This window comes from Ovis aries, chromosome 17 (genome assembly GCF_016772045.2).
Source record: "Ovis aries strain OAR_USU_Benz2616 breed Rambouillet chromosome 17, ARS-UI_Ramb_v3.0, whole genome shotgun sequence".
Lineage (NCBI taxonomy): Eukaryota > Metazoa > Chordata > Mammalia > Artiodactyla > Bovidae > Ovis > Ovis aries.
The window spans coordinates 7,187,167-7,206,165 of NC_056070.1; the positions used below are offsets into that span (position 1 = coordinate 7,187,167).

General features: G+C 35.6%; 1 protein-coding gene across 10 annotated transcripts in view; it reads left to right on the plus strand.

Moving 5' to 3' along the window:
- LRBA (LPS responsive beige-like anchor protein) overlaps positions 1-18,999 on the plus strand; it is a 749,961-nt gene that overhangs the window by 220,537 nt on the left and 510,425 nt on the right. For all 10 annotated transcript variants that reach the window (XM_015101368.4, XM_060400971.1, XM_060400970.1 and 7 more), the window contains exon 34: positions 4,380-4,441. In XM_015101368.4, coding sequence (XP_014956854.3) covers positions 4,380-4,441 — 62 coding nt within the window. The remainder of the gene's footprint in view (positions 1-4,379; positions 4,442-18,999) is intronic.

The following is an 18,999-nucleotide window of genomic DNA, read 5'->3' on the forward strand; positions in this document are numbered from 1 at the left end:
TCAGTTATTTCTAATTATGCTAAGGACTAAAACAATAAAAAAAAGCAAGAATATTAGAACTGCTTCCAGCATCAGGGTGAACTAGGAAACCAAATCTTGGATCACTCTGGTTTCTTATTATGTTGCCAAAGTATTGCATTGTGTTTTAAGAAGATATAAACTTGTTTTCTCAATTGGATTAAAAGCTGGTATTTGGGGAGGGCAAAAATATCTTAAGTATTACAGTTGTTTTTGACTTTCCAATAGACCACAGTACATCTGGGGCTTCCCCTGTAGCTTAGCTGGTAAAGAGGCCACCTGCATTGCAGGATACCTGGGTTCGATCCCTGGTTGGGAACATCCCCTGGAGTAGGGAAAAGCTACCCACTCTAGTATTCTGGCCTGGAGAATTCCCTGGACTATTGTCCATGGGGTTGCAAAGAGCTGGACATGACTGAGTGACTTTCACTTTCACAGTACATCTGTGTAGTTTATTTTTAGGATTAAAATTTCATGGGGTCACAATTAAGAAAAAATGGTATGAAATGCTCTTTACGCTCTTCAAAAATTATTGAGACATATTGGTATAAAAGAAATCTGTGAATACCAGCTTTGTGTCTTATTTTTAGCTTTTACTGAATATAGTTAGTTAAGTCAGAATTTTCTATTTTCTGTCCATAATGGTGGGGTGAAAAAAAATTGATAGGAGAAGACGTTATAAGTACTGGACCATCTGTGGCTAAATTTGAAGAGATAGGGAGCAGTATTCATAATTTTTATCAAACTCAAGACTTCATTAGTGCACAGTATATTTCTGTGGACAAAAAGGAAATTGATTTCTCAGCATCGTGTCATTCAACAGGAACAGTTTAATTCTACAAAATTCATACGATGTTTTGTGACAAAAACCTGGATTATCTCATTTTGGTAAAAAGGCCTGTGACAGTGTTCATGCACTGTTGCTGACTGTGCACTGCAGCTTGCTTGGTGCAATTTCTAAGTGAATAGCTACTGAAGCAGGTTTATACACAAGGACGATCAGAAGGAAGCATTCACGTAGAAGTGAAAAAATTCAATTGATTGATCATTCTAAATGTCGTTCATAATCTAAAGATGATAATATTTTGGAATTCGAGAGGAGAGAAAGTGACCTTGCAAAATTCCACCTTCCTGCTGCTGCTGCTGCTAAGTTGCTTCAGTTGTGTCCGACCCTCAGCAACCCCATGGACTGCAGCCCACTAGGCTCCTTTGTCCATGGGATTTTCCAGGCAAAAGAGTACTGGAGTGGGTTGTCAACCTTCCTGCTGCTGCTGCTGCTAAGTCACTTCGGTCGTGTCCGACCCTCAGCGATCCCATGGACTGCAGCCCACCAGCCTCCTCCATCCATGGGATTTTCCAGGCAAAAGAGTACCGGAGTGTCAACTTTCCTAGACTATTACATTAGACAATGTTAGTTCAAAAAGGAGGGCCAGAGCAAACAAAAGATAAAACATACTACTTAAATGCAGGGGAAAAAAGGGCCAGAATTATTAATAAAATTTCATCTATTAGAAGTTTATTTGCAATTTGGAATTAATATTTATAAGATGAATATCATATTTACAGATTCATGGGGAACAGTTAATTGTATCCAAATTATAGGCAAGTACTTTCAAAACCTGGAAAACGGGGAAGAACTTATTTTATGCTTAAATTATTATTAAAACTTCTAGTAATGTTTATGCTATTCCTTTATATTTTTGTAGATTAAAGTGACTTAAGATAAATAAAGGAAAAAACTGGGTTCTATTGTTCCAGATGGCAAATGGTCATACCTAGTTTTCATGGTATACATGAGAGTTTAGATATCTCAGTGGGTTCAGATACTGAAAGCTTAAATCTGGTAATTGATTTAATGTTTCTGAGTTTGGTAGTAAGGAAAACAGTGGTAATAGAGGTGCAGAAACTGCAGTGGTCATTGGTCATGAAACACCCAAAGAGTATAAAACTCTTGGCTTTGGTATTCTTAATTTGTCTTCTTTTGAAGAGACTATGATTCCATATCAGTGAAAAATCAAAATAAAACCAGGCACACCGAACCCTGGGGTCAGATTATGAGTCTGGTCAGATCTCTGAACCTAAAGTACCTTGTTCACCTTCTGCTAATTGGGGCAATAGTAGAATTTGCCTGTATAAAGTGAAAATTGATACTTCTGCAGCAACTTACAACTTCACCTAAGGGCTGTTTGAAGGCTTCCCTTTAGATAATTCTTAGAGTCTGAATGTAGATCTGAAGACAGATTTGCTGGTTTATAAGTCATTTCTTGCTTTTTCATCCGTGCAGCCAGTGTCACAGAAAGGTAAAAATTCAGATCAAAAAGAGATATGATTAAGTTTTGCAATCTGAAACCAAGTCCCTTATTGAGATGATTTCCTATTTACTTACTCCCATGGTTTTATATTTGTGTTTGCGGTATTGATCCCCTTTGGGCATTTAAGTTATTGAAGGTCAAATGTAAATGCTCTTTTGTCTTCTAAAGCCATTTCTCATTTAAAATTTAACACATCATCCGCTCTGGCCCCCTACCCATCCTTTAGAATCTAGAAAACCTCACTCCAAAAAAACGCATGAGTTGTTCTAATCAAATTATGAAATATTGTTTGACTTCTTAACTATCTTTGAATATTCAACTCCACTGATATGTGATGTTATTACCCTTCCTCTGGTTTTCTAATCTTATTGAGAAATAAAACTGAAATAAGTAATTTTTTGAAAGTATATATCCTACCATACGCTGTAGAGAGACAAAACAACCTATAAATCTTTCTAACTTTGGATGGCCCAGGTTCCTTTTAATCATTATGGTTCACTGTTTTAGTGGATATCAAAGGCTGAGCTAGATCAGGGCCCAAATGCTTTGCAATGAAAGGAAAGTTGGTAGGAAATCTGGTTCCTCTAGGACAGAGCAATAAGGAATAATGACCTAATTGTGGAAAGACCTAAATTTACTTGCTGAAAGTAGTGGCTTTTGAAGTTGAAATATATGAAACTTCCTTTCATGTTTTCTGGAAAGTGACAGGTTTTCAGACCAATAAAGACTATACCAGTAATAAGAGTATTGGTGTGCCCTTCGTTTTGGCCTTGGCATTAGCCCGAGGGCGTATGCTCATCTCAGCTCTGTAGAAACTCCAGTTTAGTCTAGTTAAATGTCTTGCTTGCTTAATGCAGCATGTAGATATTCTGTAGGTAATTTTCATGTGCTGGCACTATTACCATCATTTCTGTGTTACACATTTACACATTATCTCAGATGTGGAGAAAAATGTTTCTGCCTTTTCTAAAAAGTGAAGGGAGTGAACAACCTGTTGAACTTGAATGCTGTTTGTAAGGCTACAGAATGCCAACATGTGCCATCAGCAGATATGAGGCATTATGACTAAAAGAAGGAAGGGGAAGCAACTATTGAGCGAAAAGATTAAACAAGGGGAGTAGGATGGGGTAGGATGCCCATAAGAACTTGGTTAGAAAGAAGTAAGGTAATTTTGTGGTGTGTGTAAGGGCCATGGGAATTATTTTAGTTGTTATACTTAAATTAATTTGAACTTAAGCTTATGTTTGCTTAGAAAAATATAGAATAAAAATTATGATTTTTCTAATTATTACTAGCATGATACAGTAATTTAATGCTTTTATTTATTGACATTGCTTTTATAAGATATTGGTTGTAAAATGTTCTTTGAACTAATCTTACTATTAATCAGAACTAAAGAATTGTTTAGATATATATTAAGTATATAAAGTTCCTTCCTGAGATAGTTTTGGTGAACTTGAAACATAAATGAGAAAATGTAAGTGAATTTATTTATTAAAAAAAAATCAAGAGTGTATAACAGACAATAGCCTGCATTTCTGTTAAGGTTTAGAGTGAGGTCACAGGTCAAGGTACTAATAAGAGTGTTTGGGATGTCTGCTGCCATGAAACAAAATGGAAACTTGATTGATAGCTGGAGGGTTGAAGGGAGAGAGTGTGGTGGAGAAAGCAAAGGTCAGGGAGCCATTTCCCTTCTCTGCATGTATAACAATCAGCTCTCTCCAAAACAAAATTTAGATGATATTAGTCAGTATGGCATATGCTGTGCACATTTCCATGAGTATTGCGCAGTGTCATTGTATATGAAGTGGTGATAAATGTTTTAGCTATTTGAAAGCTGAAATGAAATCGGCTACAAAAGATTGTGGTGTTTTTGATGCCAAATTTAAAGTAATCACAGAATGTTTTGTTTACTCATTAAATATGTATAGGTTTGGTTCTTAGCAATATGTTAAATTTTATTTTAAAAACCGATTTGGGCAAAGTTGTGTAAGAAATGATCCCTCATTTGTTTTTTATAAAATTAAAAACAAATTCTCTTTAATATAGGTCTGGTTTGCATGAAGTCTAGTAGTTCAGTTGTGGAGTTGGTTATGCTACTGTGTTCTCAGGTGAGTGACAAGAATAAATGCTGAATTAAGTAAATTCTCAAATGAATTTATTTTGCAAAAAAGTTAAAATTGTTGATTAGAAGTTTTTTCTATAATAGAGTTTTGAGTTTGCAGTTTTAAAATAATTTCTTTGTATTGCAAAAGGATTACTTCTTGTGTTTGTTGCTAAGAGATAATTTTGAGGTACGTGCTGAGAGGAATTGTATAGGTGAGTGAGAAACAGGTTTTTCAAGCCACATTTAAAAATGCTCAGATCAAATGGATTTTGAGATGGCTAAATTTCTTTGCTTTGTGTATTAAGGTTATAGAAACAGATTTATTTCTATACCTTGTAGAGTGCCACTCTGACTCCCCTGGGAATAATGGGTTTACTTCCCTTTTGTGCAGAGGTTATAAAATGAGTGATAAATAATTTTGAATTCTTGTCATTGCTAATTATTTTTGACATACACAGTAGATTTGGGAAAACATCAACAAAAATATGGCAGCCATCATAATAAGGTGTAGTGAGTAAATTCCTAAAAGCAATGTTGCTTTCAGTGTTCAGAAACCTTACACCTCATGTGGTAAACTCTAACGATTGAAAAAAAAAAACTTACATAAAAATCATGTATCCTGTGATTTTTTTTTTCCCCCCCTCTCTGGTTAGCAGTTAAATAGATGAATGTTTTTTATTGAGAGTTTTCTTTGTAGTCTTTTAAAAATGATATCTTGCTGGTAGTAAATTCCCCTACTTAAAACTTTAAAATAGCCTTTATTAATAGGAAGAGTATTGGTCTAGAGGTCAAGGGTTCTGACCCATTTCAAAACCTTTGACCTTCATTTACAACTCCTCTGGTTTACTTGCCTGACGAATAAGGATAATGCAAAATTAATGTTTCTTTGCATCGATTTATTCATTTTAGTGCCTATATTGCCAAATTTATTTAGACTGTGCTGATGGACATTTCATGAATACAAATTAAAGAATCATAGAAGGTGTGAGAAATCAATACTATGCATTGTCAATAAAATGCAATAAGAACAATTACTTCTAGAGATTGCATCTAATGGATTTTTATAATGAACTTGTAAAGAGTAGTTATGTTTGTAGTGGGCTTATTATTCTTAGATTTAGTGAAAATCATTTTTTTAATTTAATTATCTCCTTTAAAAAACTCCATTTCTTTAAAAGCTGACTGGATAAAATTTCTCATTGAGCAATCTGATTTGAAATAATTGGTTGTTTATTTCTTAAATGGAAATAACCATATGCCATTCTTGCATTGACATGAAATTATACTTACTTTAAGAAGCATTTGCTTCCAGTTTTATATGTATCTTCCTAGGAGTATGAATTTGTTGTTTGTAGTGTAATATTATTGTTTCATAGGTAGAGTTTGATAATGAAGTTTTACTTTCTAGTTTAGAAAATGTGAATATATTCTTCATACATGAAATTATTTCAAATATATAGTGTATCACACAGTTGAATGTTAGAAGCTGGAAAGGTAAAGAATGACATGTTCTAATACACCTATTTGTCATCTATGTCATGGTGCTGTTTAATACTGTTCTGATCAAATGGGATATGCAGATCACTTAGAGTAAGTTGCAAAAGTCAATCTCAAAGTTTTGTTTGAATAAAACACATTATTGGTTTATTTGAAGTTCTTAACATTTTTTTTTTTTTACAACTTCTTTAAAAGTTCCATTGCATCTCTATAAGATGGAGCACAGTGTGAAAAATGATGTGAAAAATGAAGCCAGAATTAGCTCCAGATGTATACAGATTGTTCTGGGGTGATAATTACATTTTTCACTTTGAATTTTCCTAATTCAAAGAGGTCAGATTGGCAATCGCAAAAGTGATTTATTTTGTTAAGAAGTGAACTGTCTTTTTCTACATGAAAGCTTTAGAGATATGAAATTGAATTTGAAGTCGACATTTTGCAGATATTGGGTGGGGATGGCTTGAGTTTGATTGATAATTTTTTTTAGTCTGAGATGGGGTGGGAAGTGAAAAGCTAGCCTCTTACTAAAATTTTAATCAATTTTTTAGGAAGAGATGGAGAGGATTGAGTGCCAAAGATCGAAAGATCAGGTCAAAAACTCCTTTTTAATCACATAAATAATGGGATATGCTTATGAACTTAGCATCTGCAAATTTGATTTAAAACTTTACAAATTAGTTGATGTTAATTTCATGACAGTCAGCCATCTTCTGATTATTTTTCTTGAAACCATTCAAAACTTATTTTCTTTCTGTAGTCTTCTTAACAAGGTGTTTAAATCTGCCATATTTTATTACAAAAGAGAATTTAGAGCCTAAATTTAAGAAATGAGGAAATGACCACATTTGGTTTGCTGTCTTTCAGACCAAACAGATCATTGTATATTTTATTAAAGCTTCAACTAGGATTTTTTTTCAATATCCACTCATTCATTAAGAGGTTGATTAGGTTCCATTTTATATTTTATCCCATTTAAGTTTTAGCATTTTAAGGTAAAATGTTGTTATTATTTAGCTATGGAAATCTTTCTTAAATTATTCAACATATTATTTTTCCATTAACACAAACACTTATGGTTTATTAAATTAGATTTATTCCTGTGTTCAATCTCATATAAAATCATTCAGGAACTATTTAAGCTCCAAGGCTTAATTTAAATCTCCTTTAAAATAAGTGTGTATACACTCTTCAGGAAGCTGTATACTCTCTAATGCACAGAAAAAAATTGAACAAGTTCATAATTGTATTTCAGATTCAGTTTTTCAGAAGCACGTAACTTATTTTTGCCGAATATTTATTGTTTATGTATATAAACCATATAAAAGTCTCTATGAATTTAAAGAAAATATTAAATAATTGTTTAAAAGTAATATTTTCCAGCATTGTGTAAAGTGTTTGTATCCTGTTCATTTGACATTAATATCATTTTTGAAAGAATTGACATTGCATTCAAGGCCACTTTATAAAAGCGTTGTGTTGCTCATCCTAATTCAGTCTGACATACATTCCAATAACACTACCTCCCTTCTTGGGTTTAAAGCTAAATTTATGACTCTGCATTGTGAAGTGCATCATTTAAAAATGGTTTCAACCCAAAACATCTAATAAATAAATAATGTGTATGGCTACTCAGTAGTAGACTTTCTAGACTAGAAATCATTCCATCGGATACTCAACAGTCCACTATCGGAGAGGGCTGTCAGATAAATCTTATGGTAGCTGCATTCACGTCCTGTAAATCACAAATTATTGTCTGAGCCTTCTGCCAGGTCATCTATTCTTTTCCCATTTATCAGAAATGCATAGAGTATATGGAAAAACTAGAAGTACCAGGTAGTCTGGCCTGACATCCTATCTGAGTAATTAATTAGTAGTAAAAGTTAATTTAAAATATAGCATTAGCCTGATTTTCCTTTAATACATTTTTTTATTAGAAGGTGTAGATTGTTGGTATTTTGGGAAATATTTCTTAGGTGTGGAGGTATCAGTAAAAGGTTTGGTCATTTTTGATTTGTTTCTTCCTATATATGAATTTTTGATTTTTAAATTATAATATTCATAATAAGAACCAGTCATCCCCACTCATATGATTCTTTACTGTCTATTTTATGTTTGAAAATTTTCCTGATTCTTCATAGTAACACATTTCTCTTTTTCATCACTCTCCTATAATTTCTTTTCTGTGATTCTAGTTTTCTTCTCCCTTTTGAGTTTATTCCCTCTAAATATGTGATATTAATGTTGTGGTTCTTGATTTTTTTTAATTTCATGAACTTTTCCTTTTTATGGTGATGAAGGTTTTGAGTAAAGTAGATGATTAAACAGACAACCAAGCTGAGGGCAGGGCAGGGGGCAGCAGCAAACTAGCTCCACCCCGTGGCGCAAAGACGCCTTCCACTCTCAGGCCGCGCTTACTGTTTGCACCTCATTTCTTATCACTTTCTTCTTATATCTGTTCTCAAGCTATGTGAACTATTTCAGGTCAGTCCAGTTCAGTCACTCAGTCGTGTCCGACCCCATGAATCGCAGCACGCCAGGCCTCCTGTCCATCACCAACTCCCAGAGTTCACTCAGACTCACGTCCATCGAGTCGGTGATGCCATCCAGCCATCTCATCCTCTGTCGTCCCCTTCTCCTCCTGCCCCCAGTCCCTCCCAGCATCAGAGTCTTTTCCAGTGAGTCAACTCTTCGCATGAGGTGCCCAAAGTACTTGAGTTTCAGCTTCAGCATCATTCCTTCCAAAGAAATCCCAGGGCTGATCTCCTTCAGAATGGACTGGTTGGATCTCCTTGCAGTCCAAGGGACTCTCAAGAGTCTTCTCCAACACCACAGTTCAAAAGCATCAATTCTACTATTTAAAGATACCCCAATGGGCCATCATAATTCTGTGTCTTGGCAGTGGTTTTTTCCTTTCCCTAAAATTTCCCTCCTTCAAATTTAGTGAGTCTAATTGTAGGTTCCTTCTTATCACTCTGAGCTCATCTTCATTATCCTCCTCTCAGATCATCATATCTAGAGTTGAAACCTTCTTATGTCATCTTAGCACTCATCATGCTATGGGTTCTCAGTACACGTGTGCTAATTGGCTGCTTTCTTACTCTGTCTCCCTCTCTGCACTCTGGTTTCCTGTGAGCCTAGTGTACCAGGTAAACTGTTTCCTATTTCTAGTTTACTAGGTAAACTGTGAAGTGCACCTAGCACCCAGCTGTCCTGTCACATGATAGCTGCTCAGTGAATATTTATGGAATGAATAAATGATTAGCCCCCAGCTAAACTGCAGTGTCTTCTGGAAAGCTTTCTTTGACTCATCTCTTACCCACAACTCTAAACTTAAGGTGTACATCCAGAGCAGTCACTGACCCACCTTATAGTAATTTCATTCTTTAAGGTGCCTAGGATTTTTATTTCTCTATTAGGCTTTTAAGTTTCTTAAAGCAGCACTGCGTTTTTGTCTTCTGTATTTCCAACTTTCAGCATAATTACTTTCAACTAAATATTTATATAATTGTGTAATTAATAAATGGATGGTGACAGTGATCATGGGCTTCCCAGGTGGCTCAAGTGGTAAAGAATCTGCCTGCCCTTGCAGGAGTCGTGGGCTTGACCTTGGGTTGGGAAGATCCTCTGGAGGAGGAAATGGCACCGCCCACTTCAGTGTCCCGTGAAGAAGCCCCTGGACATGGGAGCCTGGCAGGCTACAGTCCATGTCCATAGGGTTGCAAAGAATTGGGTGCAACTGAGCACACTCACCCACAACATTGATCCTAAATCACTGTATTTGGGGATTTGACCTTTTTGTCTTTGTCATTACGATATACTCTCATACTTTTGTATATTATGGTGTCATGTTCATTTATAGAGTCCCATTTTTTTCATTTTCTTTTACCTTAATCAGATTTACTTCTTTTAAAAAGATCAGCTTCACTGAATCATAATTAATACACAGTATATATAATATTTTACAGTATTTTAAGTGTACGACTTAATGCATTTTGGTATATACACAACCATGTTCAGTTCAGTTCATTTGCTCAGTGGTGTCCGACTCTTTGCGACCCCATGCACTGCAGCACGCCAGGCCTCCCTGTCCATCACTAACTCCTGGAGTTTACCCAAACATGGAACAACTGTTTCATTTCGGTAATTAATCCCTACGCTTTTCACCTCAAGTTGCTACTGATTTGATTTCTGTTACTGTGCATGCATTTTTCTTATTGTAGAAGTTAATATATATGGAGATTTACTTCTTTTAATTATGGTGCTTAGCTTCTCAAGAGTGTGCTGTATTTAGGGTACAATTCAACCTCTTTAACTAAAACTCAGTATCTAATATTAAGAAAGTATTAATGGTTTTTTGAAAAGCTTTAATGGTATGTTTTTTAAAAAGAAATAATTGAGTCAGTACAACAGAGGATTATCTTTTTTGATAAGCACAAAATAGGAGTTTTGAGTTTAAGTTGCTCGTTGGAACTGTAAGTGTCTTAACTTCCTTGCTGCTGATTCTGCCATTAAGTCGCTTCAGTCATGTCTGACTCTGTGTGACCCCATAGACGGCAGCCCACCAGGCTCCCCTGTCCCTGGGATTCTCCAGGCAAGAACACTGGAGTGGGTTGCCATTTCCTTTTCCAATGCATGAAAATGAAAAGTGAATGTGAAGTTGCTCAGTTGTGTCTGACTCTTAGCGACCCCATGGACTGCAGCTGCAGGCTCCTCTGTCCATGGGATTTTCCAGGCAAGAGTACTGGAGTGGAGTGCCAAGCGTGCATTTTTTTTTTTAACCTGTAAGGAAATCTCATGGTATAGAGCTTTTATGCAGCAGCATCATGAGGCGATGCACTGTCCGTCAGGCTCACTTCAAATGCTCTCTCCTATGCAGGGCTCTGTGTCAGTTTATCTGCCCTGAATCCTGGATATGCCTGCTTGTGGTATTTTGTTTTTTACTTAGCAGACATGTACCGAATGCTTCTAAGACAGGTCCCACCTCTTATTCTAGTAAGAGAGACAAATAATTGTAATACAACAGGGAAGTTTTATCAGGATAGGGGCAAGGAGTGGAATAGGAATGGAACATACACAAATCTATTTGTTAATCCCTATTTAATCTAACTCTACTTTTATTTCTCTTCATGAGTAAATAAATCATTTCAGGTTCCTTTGCCTTCTGGTCCAAAAACTTTTTCCTGGTTCCATCTATGTTTTTTTATAATTTCATCAGGGTCAATAGATAGTAAACTTCTTAAAGCATTTCCTGTACTCTTTTCTGTACCTATATAATTTTCCTTGTTTGGATTTGTGATTGCTAGGTGATTGTTTGATCAGTTCTCATTATCCAAAATTTACAGTATAGCAAACCCTAGTGTGTACTCTTAGATGATGATGGATGTTCTGAGAGAAAAGCAGAGTGGTAAAAATAAGCTTGGAAAATGTTGGTTTAAGTTTAATTAGGATCTTAGTGGAAGAGCCCCTCAAGGCCTTTAGTCAATACATGTATGTATGTGTGTTTGTGTATGCATAAAATATGTATGTAATAAAGTGTGTTGAATTTGTATGGGAATAATATTAGCATATTTGATCACAGAATCCTTTTTTGGCCATAGTGGACGTGGATAATTTTTGTAAAATATAATTTAGGATGAATGTCAGCATTGAAACAGAGAATAATACAAGAAATGCCTCATTTTTCATATTCTTCTTCTGATTTTGTCTGCTTCTCCAATCACAGTGATTATAGAAAATCAGTAGATTTGCAAAAGTACAGCTGTGTTGTTTTTTTTTTCATGAAACACTGAGTATTTTTTACTTCATTCAGAAGAATTATCTCAATTACTTGTTCTCTATCCTTTGTAGGTAATTTGGGCTTAATTTATATGTTGTTTCTGAAGAGATCAATGTTCAGAGCTAATTGTACTAAGAGTTTACATTTTTTTAGAACAACTCAAGTCTAACCAGAACTATGTGTGTGTATTTGTTGTGTGTTTATTGTTACATGCACATGCATATACTTTTATAATATTTATGTAAAGCTAATCCTAAGGTTAAGGATAAATTCAAATATGTTGACATCGATTGATTATGTAGCTATTTCCTGCATTGGTTGAGTAACTTACATTACATTGACATTTTATATTCAGTCACTACTGTGATAATTTATGCTCTGTAATCATGTTTAAGTATTTAGCATAAATTCCAGAATCCAGGGTCAGAATATATTTTATATTAATGGGATATTATGTACATTATTATTGACCCATTTGTAGAACTGAACTTTGCTATGCACTAAATGAAGTGCAAGAGGTCCAAATAAAATGAAATTAATATATATGTGAATGGTGTATATAGTGTCTGATGAAAGAAAATTTCAATATTTGTTAAATGAATAAGTAAAATTTTAGCAATAAACTTTTAACAATTTTTAGTAGAATGAAATTTTAGCCACAGTTTGAAGTTACACAGCTGAATTATACAGTGGCTGTTATTCTTCATGGTCATCCATTTATCCATTCAAGTAATCAGGATTTGAGATAGCTTGCAATTAAGACATACATATAATAAAGATATGAAGTTGTTATTAAAGGGGCTAAAGAGTTAGGGTTAAAGAAATAGGCTTAAAGAATTAAGAGTTAAAAAATGACTCTAATGCCTTAGTCCAGGGGTTTTTCATTGACATCTGTGGTGTTTTTATGTTTTTTTTTTTAAGTGTAATTTGTCTATAAGACAATTCCCAAAGACTGTCAACAAGAAAAATCTATGTTGATAATCCTTAATCCTAAAAGTGAGTGGAGAATGGAATGCTGGTAGCTCAAATTCACCCAGGTATATTTAGGAACATTCATTAAATTAATAGATGGGAGACAAATTTTCTCTTTTTCTGATACGGTCTGAAGAACTCCATCTTTGATATGTACAGAAATTTTGGCATTAGAACAAATAAAAATCTTTTTCTGCGTATGTTACATAATAACAATACTCATTTAATATGTGGATTTTGTTTTTGCTTTTACAATCAAAATAAAAATAATTCCAAATCCTATTAACTCTTATTTTTCTTTGATTCTTTGCTCAGATGCCTCCAACATTGTGTTATAAGTTGTGAATATATCAATTTAGAGAATTCCATCTGTGTTTATGGAGGCAAGTGCTATAGAAGAGTTAAAATTTATGGACACGAGCTGTTTTCATACTTGTACTGTATTATAAATCTTGGTTTTTTATTAGATTGAAAACTCCTTGAAGTCAGGAAACCATTTCTTATTGTCCATTTTGTGTATTTTGTTTATTAATGTCAGAATTATAATAAAATCATTTAATGATATTTTTGAATAAATCAGTATATTTACCTTATTTAAGTAAAGTTTCCTTTAAAAATCATGAGTTTTTGATTCATTAGAAAATATTTTAGTTAAGGAACAGATGCCATCCTATTTAATACTTTTCTTTCTTCTATTAAATTTTACTTTAATCTGCAAAGCATTTTAGCTCTTATGTATGGGCTTCAAATCCTAATCCCGAACTCTTACCTTCAGTTCAGTTCAGTTCAGTCGCTCAGTTGTGTCTGACTCTTTGGGACCCCATGAATTGCAGCACGCCAGGCCTCCCTGTCCATCACCATCTCCTGGAGTTCACGCAAACTCATGTCCATCGAGTCAGTGATGCCATCCAGCCATCTTATTTCTGTCGTCCCCTTTTCCTGCTGCCCCCAAATCCCTCCCAGCATCAGAGTCTTTTCCAATGAGTCAGCTCTTTGCATGAGGTGGCCAAAGTACTAGAATTTCAGCTTTAGCATCATTCCTTACAAAGAACACCCAGGGCTGATCTTTAGAATGGACTGATTGGATCTCCTTGCAGTCCAAGGGACTCTCAAGAGTCTTCTCCAACACCACAGTTCACAAGCACCAATTCTTCGGCGCTCAGCTTTCTTCACTGTCCAACTCTTGCATCTCTCGCCTTATGCTTACTTAAATATTTTAAAGTAAGAAAATGATGTATATTAAATCCCTTTGCCTGATCAGCTTTGGGTCTCAAAGAGATTGATTAAAAGAGTCATGAAAGGACCTGTTAAAATAGTCTCAACTGGTGACCTTTTATGAAGAAATCACTTTGTGCATGTAGGTTTTCCTCTTTCTGTAGAATTATTTCTATCACTTTTAATTCACTAGCTTCAAATAACCCAGCGTTCATTTCAGAGACCACCGCTTCTGCGAACAAAGAGAATACGACAACGGTGAACCTCTGGCTCTTAAAAATGATGTTTACCCAGATATGATAACATCTTGTTGTACCTCAAGGTTTCTTAAAAAGACAAATCTGTATTAGTAGAAAGATTGCTGAAAATGCTTGCATGGCAACAAATTTACAAAATGTTTTAAATGTTTACATTTATACTTTGGTATGTTGTCAATAAATTCTATTTTCTTTATAGTCAGCCATCCTTTTTCCAAATTTAATAAGACTTTTAAGAACCATTGGATTCTTTAAGACCAGTTTATATGTAGTATGGTCCTGTTGCAGGAAGGCGGACCCCTTCCTGAGCCCGAAACTGGGTGAATTGTCCGAGGAGACCACACGTGCTGACAAAGCAGGAGATTTTATTGGGAAAGGGCACCCGGGTGGAGAGCAGTAGGGTAAGGGAACCCAGGAGAACTGCTCTGCCATGTGGCTAGCAGTCTTAGGTTTTATGGTAATGGGATTAGTTTCCGGGTTATCTTTGGCCAATCATTCTAATTCAGAGTCTTTCCTGGTGGCGCACGCATGCTAGCGAGAGGGATTCTGGGAAGTGGACAGACTCACGGTGTCTCCTTTTGACCTTTTCCGGACTCTTCCTGTTGGTGGTGGCTTACTAGTTCTGTATTCCTTACCAGGATCTCCTGTCATAAAACAGCTCATGCCAATGGTTACTAAAGGGCATGACCAGGGTGGGTGGTTTCAGTCAGTGTGCTTCCGCTAACAGTCCAACTAGGATCAGTGTAATTTAATATTTCAGCTTTTTCATAATGTTACCCTCCTTTTATATTAGATGCTCTTATTCCTCACCCTTAAAGTATATTTATAGAAGATTAATGACTGTAAATTGATTGTCTCTGATTTGTTGTCAGTGCTTGTAGCGTGTTTATTGTGAATGTGTGAGAGTCAGTATGACGATGATTAACACTGGGATCAAAAAAGTAGGCTTCCAGTACAATCAATCACCTACTTTTGTCTGAGAGCTGCTGTGAACGCTTTATCCTTATAATGCACAAAGACTGTGAGCATAGGTGTGCTGTATTAGAATGCTCAGAATTAATTTTGTGTGCAATAGAAATAGTTGACCTCATGAAAAGAGACTGCTGACCTTTGAAGCATAAGAAGTCTGTGGGAGTTGGAGAGGATAATTTAAGATTGAAGCTATATTAACCAGTCATGAAAAATCCTAACTGACGATTTTTAGTTGTTTACTTGACAGTTTACAACAGTTGTCAAGTATTTGAAGCCAGCGTAATAACTATACTTTTTGCTAATATGGTAAAGAAAATTATAGTTTTCCTTGATTCAGGTTTTTATGACTTGTTTTAATAAAGTGAAATCATTTGTCTTTAAACAACAGTAAAGCATTAAAAATGTAATAAATCAGACTAAATTATTGCATTTCACTTAAAAAAATAAAAATTTTAAATTGATGAATTAGTGAATATTAATTGGTCTTTATTTGAGTCTGGTTACAGACTTTTCCAGCATTAAAGTGCTTTGTAACCAAAGAGAAGTATGATTTAGCTCTAGATGCAGGATTTATTCTGAAATACAGGCATCCTGTTGATTCACTAGCACACTAGGGTTTAGAAAGAACCACCTTTTAAGGTAAATTTTGTGGAACTGGCAGTACACCCCGTGGCTTGGCAGTCTAGTCAGAAGGATGATACCATGCTGGCTATATAACTGGATCTTTGAACGTTATTCTCAGGGGTGGTAAATGCAAAACAAAGTAATATCAACTGGCACTTAATTCTGCAAGTTCCCTGCTGATTGGGGTATTCAGTGAAATGGAACTCTTCCTGACAGGAAGTCAGCCTATGAGTATGGAGACATCTGAAAATAAAGTGTGCTTTAATTTGGCACCCCACCGTTTTACAACTGGTCTTTTAAATTTGGGATTAAGCAGAGAGTTAGAAGAAAAGGGGAGTGTATAGATGGAAGTATCCTAAGCCTAGTATTTTCCTTTGGTTTTAATACAGTTATGATTACAGCTCGGCTTCTGTTTTTCAGCTTTTACTGCTTATTGCTTATTTCTTTTTTTTTTTCTACTATTTCAAATTAATCTGTTGAAGTTAAAGTGTTACAAAAAGGCTAGATTAAATGCATTAAGCTTTAGATTGCCTTTGTTTTAGTACCAAACTGATAACTTTTGTGAAGGCTCAGCTGTATTATCATACCATATGTTTGATCATAAATATGTTTTTAATCAGAGTAATTAGAGTTCTTAAATCTAGATTTAAGTTTTGCTGTCACTTTTAAAGTATGTATACTATTTAAGTTTTTTTTCAATTTTATTTTTTACGTATATTTGCATACTTTAAAAGAGTTTGATTTGTTTGTGCTTGATCTTTGTTGTTGCACGGGCTCTCCTCTAGCTGTTGGGAGTAGGGGCTACTCTGTAGTTGGGAAGCATGGGCTTCTCATTATGATGGCTTCTCTCCTTGTGAAGCTCAGGCTCGAGGGCAAGAGGGCTTCAGCAGTTGTAGTACGGGGTCTCCGTAGTTGCGGCCCCTAGGCTCTCAGCACAGGCTCAGTAGTTGTGGCACACAGGCTTAGTTGCTCTGCCACACGTGGGATCTTCTTGGATGAGGCATCAAAGCTGTGTCTCCTGCACTGGCAGGCGATTCTTTACCACTGAGCTACCTGGGAAGCCCTAAAGTGTTTATACTATTCACTTCAGTTAACTCTGAAGTAGAATACTTCTTTAGTACAGTTAGAATATAATATTATTAAGGGACAATTATTATATATTAGTAGTTGCCTATATATGTCATCTATTATGCACTTTTTAGACAGGCACCTGTTTTTAGTCAAGCTGCCAGTTTATAATATGAACTTCCAGAAGCATGTATGCAGTTTTAACAAAATCTGAAGTTTGAACTTTAATTCAGGCATGAATTAGGCAAGAATCAGAACCCTGAGGGCTATTTTTTCCAAGTAGTTAGTTACTCAGTTGCTAGAGGTGGACTTTGTAGAGGTGCCTGTTGTCTGTATCATGGGTAACAGTAGGAAAAAGGAAAAGAGGCTTTAGAAAGGATCTTAGGAAGAGCTGGGCCCAGAAAAATGCTTTGATGATAGACTTTGATTAATGTTTTTTCCTTTACCACATATTAACTCCGTAACCATGGGCAAATTACTTCACTTGCTTGAGAATCAGTTTCTTATGAGTGAAATGGGTATAATAAAGATTACATTAGACAGTGTATATAAAAGTATGTAGAACAGTCCACTGAACACAGTAGGTTGTAAATTAGAGGTATTCGATTCTGAATCTGAGTGTTGGAACAGCTCATGAAATCCTCTCTCGTTCACTGTTCTCAGTGCCTTTTGTTTTCTTTTCAGGACGCTAGATCTTTCAGATATTTGCTTCCGTCCACCATTATTTTCTGCAGTATCTCGCTCATTATTTTCTGTTCTTTCTATGATCATATGCCCAGTCTAATCCATTTTCATTTCAAACGAGAGAATTTTAGAGCTATGAGAAACCCCATCAATTTTCAGGTTTTGGCTGTTTTCATGTAGACAAGTTAATGGGTAGCATTCATACTTTCTGTGAGCGCCCACAGGTGATCTCACTGTTTCCTTGCGCTTGCTATAGCATTGGTGCCTTTTGGAAGTCAGCTAAGTATACCTGAATACAACTGGCATGGATGTCTTTCCAGGGATTAGAACTTGAATGATTTTCCTAAAGATGTCTTTAGTATATTTTAGTGCTTTTTATATATACTGCATTACTTTCAACACACCTCCTGTGTTACCATAGTTGAGAAATACTTTTATAACAATTAACTGAGGTCACTGATTATCAACTTTTTTTTTCCCTGACCAGTTATATCATCATTAATAGTTTCTCATTGTGATTATTCTCACCTTGAGTCCTGTCATAATCGGGGGAGACAGGCAGGCATAAAAGGAGGTACCATCTGAAAAAGGTCTCCATAGAGAATCACAGATTCTGATTTAGCTTATCCTGAGTTAGAGAAATGGCCTTTTTCCTTTCTGTTGGTTTTTACCTCTTTCAGTTATGCACCAAGTAATTTATTTTCCTACAAGCTGCTGCTGCTGCTGCTAAATCACTTTAGTTGTGTCCAATTCTGTGCGACCCCATAGACGGCAGCCCACCAGGCTACCCCGTCCCTGGGATTCTCTGGGCAAGAACACGGGAGTGGGTTGCCATTTCCTTCTCCAGTGCATGAAAGTGAAAAGTGAAAGTGATGTCACTCAGTCGTATCCGACTCTTTGTGACCCCATGGACTGCAGCCCACCAGGCTCCTCCGTCCATGGGATTTTCCAGGCAAGAGTACTGGAGTGGGGTTGCCATTGCCTTCTCCGTTTCCTACAAGAGTCTCTTTGTAATTCCTTTCCAAGCGAGGTTGTAGTTTACTGACTTACCAAATTCAAACTCCACTGCCTTATTTTCAAGGTCTCTAATATGTATTTTATTTTAGTTTATGCTTATTTCTCTGCTGCCTTGTAAGTAGTATTCAGATATTCGATATATCTGTTACGTATATCTTGTCATTTTCTGGATATTTTACCAGAAAACCAAACTGCCTAAACCTGAGTCTGTTCTCACATTCTCCTGACGTCTTGCTTTCCACAATGTGCTTTTACATATAGAGTGTACAAATGCATGCCATTCTCCTAAATATTGAATGTTTAGTGCATTCTTTTTGATGTAAGTACGTATTTTTGAAGAAATTTTATTGGAAGTGCACATTTTCATCGTGGTCTTCTTGAGTTTGTTAATCTGTCAGGTTATGCTTATTCTCAGATACTGCATAGTTCAGAGCAAACTTAATTCTGGTTTCTTATTGTTCTTTTTTTCCAGAAGGGAGA